The sequence below is a fragment of the Orycteropus afer genome, unplaced genomic scaffold (assembly GCF_000298275.1).
Source record: "Orycteropus afer afer isolate SDZICR_OR568_19922 unplaced genomic scaffold, OryAfe1.0 scaffold00403, whole genome shotgun sequence".
NCBI classification, from domain to species: domain Eukaryota; kingdom Metazoa; phylum Chordata; class Mammalia; order Tubulidentata; family Orycteropodidae; genus Orycteropus; species Orycteropus afer.
Window position 1 is genome coordinate 2,441,230 of NW_006921990.1, and position 7,536 is coordinate 2,448,765.

Genomic DNA, 7,536 nt, shown 5'->3' on the forward strand with positions numbered 1-7,536 from the left:
AATCTTAAAGTCCTCCCCAATTTGACCTTCAGCACCTCTCTCCTTTGAAGTGAATAATCAGGGTCTTTTCTGAGTAATGACTTATAGTGAAGAATGAATAATCAAGATATTATGTGTTTTTGAGTAACCCAGCAGTAATAACTGAAAGTGGGCTCCTTTTGGCCTACTTTTCCTAAGATGATGAGTCACAGATGTATAAATGCCGAATCCTCTCTGTGGGAGAGGTGGTGGAGAGGTAAGGGAGAGGCAGGGTGGGGTGGGGATGGGACCAGAGTGTTACTATCTGAGAGCTTTACCTTTATGGCATTATTATGAAAAATTATTATAAATGACTCTGTTGCCAAGTGTGCCATTACTTATTTCTGGACTAAATTTCAAAGAGAAGAAACAAGGGGACCAGAAGAAGAGATGAAACACTTGAAGATAGAAATGAGGGATCTGGCACGGGGTCTGAGATATACATCCTGTATGAGTTACTGGAGAAAATCCAACATTCTGTAATGAAAGCAGCAATTGTTATTTTTACATTAAAAAAATACACAGTTAACTTTGCTTCATTTTTGGATATAAGAAAAAAAGATAAATAAACAAGAATATGGAAGACTGAATGTGAGTTTTTCCAAAAGGCTCCTTTTCCTTTGTACTACTCCAGTAGAATAGCTTTACTTTGACTTGTTGGAATTATAATTTAACATTGTTGACATTGCTGTTAGATGCCATTGAGTTGGCTCTGACTCATAGCAACCCTATGTACAACAGAACAAAACACTGCCTGGTCATGTGCCATCCTCACAATCCTTGCCACCCTTGAGCCCATTGTTGCTGCCACTGTGTCTATCCATCTCATTGAAGGTCTTCCCAGTTTTCACTGACCCTTCACTTTCCCAAGCATGGTATCCTTCTCCAGGTCAATGAATGAATTCAGTGAACTAATTTGATCATATTCTATTTTGCTGGGATAGTTCACTTTCACATGAGTTCTCTGTTCTGATTTCTTTCTGGGCAACTATCATTGAGGCCCTTTGATGTTGGAGTGTGCAGGGTTGTGTAGGAAGTAGTAATGCAGGAGGGCTCTGTGGGCAGGCCATTAAGGGCTGTTTCTTGAAGTGTTAACTAGGGGTTCTTCTCCATGGTCATGTTAAGACTTACACTGATTACTTCCCTAAGGACAAGTCCAGGTGGTTCACAGAAACAGAAAATCCAGACCAGAAGCCTTTGGAAGCCCTTCTAGATACTGCCTGCTCTTTCACCTGACAGATCCCATCCATTCATTTTTTTCACAGAGATTTATTTAACAACCACTATGTACAACCCACCAGCCACTCCTTGGAAGGAAGATTGGACAATCTATTTCCATAGTCATACCACCTCGGAAACCCAAGGAGGGGTCACTATGAGTCTAGTCTCATTCGACAGCACCTAACAACAACAATGTACAAATCAAGGAGTCCTGGTGGCACAGTAGTTAAGCACTCAGCTGCTAACTCAAAGGTCTGTGGTTTGAACCCACTAGCCATTCTGTGGGAGAAAGATGTGACAGTCTGCTTTGTAGAGATTTACAGACTTAAAAACCCTATTCTGTTCTATAGGGTCACTATGAGTCAAAATTGACTCAACAGCAAAAGGTATGTGAAAGCCAAGGAGCTGTGTGGTAGCACAGTGAGTGGGCATTTTGATACTAACAGAAAGGTCAGCAGTTCAAACCATCAGCCTCTCCATTGGAGAAAGATGAGGCAGTCTGCTTCTGTAAAGATTCGGCCTTAGGAACTCTATAGGGCAATTCTACTGGATCCTGTAGGATCACCATGAATTGGAATCAACTAGATGGTAATAGGTTTGGGTTTGGTTTATGTGCAAGCTGTCACTCCCCTTGGGCTGACATTTTCATGGGTGCAATCTTCTATTACTTTCTGTTGATTTAAGGGACTGTCTTTTCGAAACCATCTCCTTTTCTTTCACTTCCACTATCTTATTTCAAACCAGGCTACTGCTAACATTTCCAGATTAATGAGTTTCATGGTCTGATCCCTCCAGTCCACTATTCACAGCTGCAGTGGTGATTTTTTAAAATTCAAATCTGATGATTCTCAACATTTTGACACAGCAACTAAGGAATTTGAGGTTCTGAGGAATATGACGTGGCATAGTGCCTAAGGCATTTGACTGCTTACCAGAAGGTTGGCAGTTCAAACCCACCAGCCACTCCTTGGAAGGGAGAGTGGGCAATCTATTTCCGTAAAGATTTACCACCTTGGAAACCCAAAGGGCGTTGCTATGAATTGGAATCAACTCAATGGCAGTGAGTTTTTTGGTTTTATAATACATAAGCACAGTTGAGATTTTGTTTCTTTTTGTTCCTATTGTCTCTCTAACATAAAGTATGATCATAGTAGACAGCTAATAAATATTTATTGAATAAAATGAACAAAAATCCAACAAAATTCTGTACTATCCAGTTGTTCCTTCCCTTAGGCTAGAGCCATGTTAAATAGAGCAAATTTGAACACACTTAAATAATTTGAATAACCTCAGAGGGTTTCTGATCATGATATTTGATCTTTAGGGCTGGGTTGACTCTAATATGGTAGCTGTGATGCAGTGCCTAAGGCATTTGACTTCTAACCAGAAGGTTGGCAGTTCAAACTCACCAGCTGCTCCTTGGGAGGAAGATGAGGCATTCTACTTCCATAAAGATTTACTGCCTTGGAAACCAAATGGGGGTTGCAATGACTCAGAATCTACGTGATGGCAGTAGTTATGGCTTTTGTTTTAGCCACATGTGGCTGGTTAGCACTTGAACTGTGGATAGTCTGAATTTAAATATACTGTATGTGTAAAATAAACATGGATTTAAAAGATTTGATGTGAAAAAAAATGTAAAATATTTCATTAATAATTTTTATATTAATTATATGTTGAGATAATTTTTACATGTATTGTTAGTAAAATACATTATTAAAGTAATTTGACTTGATTCTTTTTACTTTTTTGTTAATGTGGCTATTTAAGAAAACTTAAAATTACACATGTGGTTCACATCACATTTCTATTGGACAGCACTGCCCCAGGGGGAGGAGAGAAGAAAGAAGTGAAAAGTTACCATCAAAAGTTAATGTGATGCTTCTTCTACTTTGAGACCAGAATAACTAGATGGTACCTAGGTACCACTACTGACCATTCTAATCAGGGCCATAGTAGATGCACCCTGATAGAATGGGAGAAAAACGTGGAACAGAACCTCAATTCCTAAAAAACAAAACAAAAACAGACCTATTGGGCTGGTTGAGATTGGACGGCTCCCTGAGACTACTGCCCTGAGATACTTCAAACCTTGAACCAAAACAAATGCTTGAGGTCACCTTGTAGCAAAATAACAAACTGGCTTAAAAAACAATATCATAAATACTGTGCTCCTTTAAAAATCACCTATATCAGAACAAACAGTCAATGATTACTTTAAAACAAAGATTATAATGTAAGGGGTATAAGAGTCTCCTTTCACCATACTTATTCAGTCTGTATGCTGAGCAAATAATCCGAGAATCTGGATTATATGAAGAAGAATGTGGCATCAGGATTGGAAGAAGGCTCATTAACAACCTGTGATACACAGGTGATACAACTTTGCTTGCTGAAAATGAAGTTTGAAGACTACAGTCTGCAGTATGGATTACACCTCAATATAAAGAAAATAAAAATCCTCACAACTGGACCAATAAGCAGCATCACGAGAAATAGAGGAAAGATTGAAGTTGTCAAAGACTTCATATTACTTGGTTCTACAATTAACACCAATGGAAGCAGCAGTCAAGACATCAAACAATGTAGTGCACTGGGCATATCTGCTGCAAGAGACCTCTTTCAAGTACTGAAGAGCAAAGTTGTCTGCTTAAAGACTAAGGTGTGCCTAACCCAAGCCATGGTATTTTCAATCACCTCTTATGCATGTAAAAGCTGGACAATGAATAAGGAGGACCAGAGAAGACTTGATGCTTCTGAGTTGTGGTGCTGGCGAAGAATGCTGAAAGTACCGTGGACTGCTAAAAGAACTAACAAATCTCTCCTGGAAGAAGTGCAGCCAGAATGCTCCTTGGAAGTGAGAATGGCCAGACTTCATCTCACCTACTTTGGTCATATTGTCAGAAGGTACCATTCCCTGGAGAAGGATATCATGCTTGATAAAGTGGAAGGTCAACAAAAAAGAGGAAGGCCCTCAACAAGATGGACTCTCAAGTATAGCAAGGATCGTGACGATGGCACAGGACTGGGCAGTGTTTCATTCTGTTATGCATATGGTCACTATGAGTCAGAGATGACTCGACAGCACCTAACAACAACAAAGGGGGCAGAGAAACTAGATTAATAGAAACAGAACAACGAGAATGAAATAATGAGAATGTTCCTGCATTATGCAGAATGTATCAGTGTCACTGAACAATTTGTGTAGAATTGCTGAATGGGAACCTAAACTGCTGTGCAAACCTTTACTGATAACACAATCAAATATATATATATATATTTTAAAAAAGTTAATGTAACAATTGTTAAATATTCACATAGAACTTCGTGACTAAGTACTGAATCCTTCAACATGGAAGGTAAATAAAAAATTTTAAGTATACATCTGTGACTTTATAGGTTCACAGAATATAGATTTGATATCAAAACATCAGACTATAAAAATGTGATCAGTGGAGGGGACCAGGTAAGGAATTTTCTTTCATGTTATAAGTACTATTATTTCATAATGCCTGGCAGATTCATTCCAAGTTCAAGCTGCTGAGTTGCTTACCCGGGTACTTTTCCAGTTCCTGAAGTTTGGATTCATTGATATCTGTGGCTATGACTTTGGCACCTTCTCTTGCAAAAGCCTGGTGGATACAATGCACAAATAAATCCTTTGTCTACTTGGTTAGGCTGTTTCCATAAATGGAAAGTCATTGGCCATCTTCCCCTTTATCTTTTTTCCACTGATGTTTTCCTACAAAACACTCTCACCCATAACCCCCACTGTTATTATTTTTATTTACTTTTTTTTATTAATTAGAAAGACATGGCATACATTATACTTGACATCTAATTTTGTCCATTTCAGGAACATCAAATAAGGGCTTTTAAAACTAGGGTTCTGTTGTTAACACCTCTCAAAAGACTACTGTTTCATGATTTGATAGCTTGTATTCCATTTCAGAGCAGGAGACTGAACTCTAAGTAATAAAGAAAAATGGGTTATTTCATGCTTTTCCTCCTATGAGTATTCTAGTGCTTTCATAAATGGCAAATCGTACCCTACTACTATATTGAAGGTGCAAAATTAGCTCAGGTATGCATTTTGAGGGGTACAATGTGGGAGAAGATGATGTAAATTAGAAACAATAGTAAAGCAATAGTCTTACGAACATGCAGGCCTATATCTGAATGGACATAATTTCAGAATGTTATACATCCTTTAAGGATCCCTGGTGGTGCACGGTTAAGAGCTTGGGTGGTGAATAAAAGGTTGGCAGTTTGAACCCACCCACCTAGTGGCTCTGTGGGATAAAAGAAGTGACAATTTCCTTCCATAAACATCACAGCCAAGAACACCCAAGGATGAAGTTCTACTCTGTCACATGGGTCACTATAGTTGAAATCGACTCCATGACACACAACAACAACAACAATATATCCTTGTATGACTCTTGCAGTTGATTTATTGGGGTGCAGAAAAATGGAAGCAGAGAAATAAATTTCTCAGAATCCGAGGTCATCAGTAATGTCAATAAGAAACATACGAGGCATGCATCTTTCATCAGCCTGGGGTCAGATGTAGTGACTTATATATTTATTTTTTTGATAACTTAAGACAACAGCAACACAATGTCAACAGAAAGAGTAGAGGGGGATTAAATAACAGTAGAGTCATTCCACATAATTCAATACCTCAAAAGGTAGTAAGTAAATAACAAAAGATAATTACTTACCAAGGCAGCTGCCTGGCCAATGCCCTGTGCAGCAGCTGTCAGGATGATGACCTTGCCATCAAGTCGACCCATAATGCAACCTGTAGTTTAATACAAAGGCATGTCCATTTTTTTTTTAAAGAAACGTGGTGAAAATATACATAACAAAAGATATCCTAATGCAACAGTTTCTACGTGTCCAATTCAGTGACACCAATGACATTCTTCAAGTCGTGCAAGTATTCTTGCTTTTTCCAAAGCATTCCACCTAAAAGCATGTGCATTTAATGGCTGCTATGACAGCACCCGTTCCTGCACACGTACTAACACCTAGAAAGAATGGTTCAATGCACTTCCTTATAAACTTCACAGCACTTTTGTACAAACAGACACATCTGAACTCTCCAAGAATGCTTCCTCTAGATACCTATCTTTGTATTTCAAAAACATGTAGCATAATCCACTGAGGTTATAACTATCAACAGACAGACAATGGACTTTAACCTACCTTTTGGCTGCTAACCAGGTCAGTAATTCAAACCCACCAGCTGCTCTGCAGGAAGATGAAGCAATCTACTTCCCTAAAGATTTACAGCTTTGAAAATCCAATGGGGGTTGCTATGAGTTGGAATTGACTCTATAGCAGTAGGTTTGGTTCCTTTAGTACCTAGTGATAACAGCCTCTGATGTTGAGGCTGCAAGGGTGAAATCCTTTCCCTCACTGCCACCACCATCCTCCCCACTGCCCCTGTACACTTTGTTACTGTATTTTTTGTGTCCTTAAAACCTAGGACTGCTTCTCTCTTTCTCTCCTATAAGCTTTTGGTAAGAAATGCACTATTAGTAGTCTATGGCTTTCTTACCCTTGTCTTTTTAAAAGATTTCAGGGCTGGCTTCAGAGAGTCATTCAACAAAATAAAATCATGTTCAATACCCCCGTTTTACAGATGAAGAAACTGATCCAATGGGCCACAATTCATAGAAGCAGGTGATGGAGCCAGAACTAAACTCAGCCTTCCGGACTCTTTTGTTATGTAAAGATTTCACCCACAATGCTGCTGATCCTATTTTAAAGTTAGGGCATGCAGTAGTAACATATTAACAGGTACAATCAGTAATTTTTAGTGGGAGGATTGAGGAACTGTGATATGGAGAAATATCAACATTCGCCAATGCCTATTGACTTAATGGCACGTAACAACAACAACGACAACTTGGATTAGAGAATGCAGGTAAGAGGAATGATTGGTGATAAGGCCTGGCTGGTAATGGGTCAAATGGTCAAATGAGGCTGCCTTCAGGGAACCAGGTTCTGTTTTTAATGCATGCCTTCTGATGTCAAACCAAGGTACAAAGTGGCTATGTCTCCAGGCATCATATCTACATTCCAAGCTAAAAGAGGGGGAGGAGCAAAAGCCTTTTAGAGAAAAAATCTTGCCTTTTTACTCAAGAAGGAAGTTATACTCAGAAATGCCAGCTACTCAAGAAAGAAGTTATCCTCAGAAATGCCAGCCTATATTCCATTGACCAGATCTGTATTATCTGTTCACCCCATAGTGCCTAAGGCATTTGACTGCTAACTAGAAGACTGGCA

General features: G+C 39.0%; 1 protein-coding gene across 1 annotated transcript in view; it reads right to left on the reverse strand.

Moving 5' to 3' along the window:
* Nucleotides 1-6,035, reverse strand: part of BDH2 (3-hydroxybutyrate dehydrogenase 2) — a 44,274-nt gene extending 38,239 nt beyond the window's left edge. The window contains exons 1-2 of the mRNA XM_007953649.2: nt 5,964-6,035; nt 4,793-4,871 (exon numbers count right to left, since the gene is read on the reverse strand). Of these exons, the coding sequence (XP_007951840.1) occupies nt 4,793-4,871; nt 5,964-6,035 (151 nt within the window). The remainder of the gene's footprint in view (nt 1-4,792; nt 4,872-5,963) is intronic.
* Nucleotides 6,036-7,536: the final 1,501 nt, after the last annotated feature.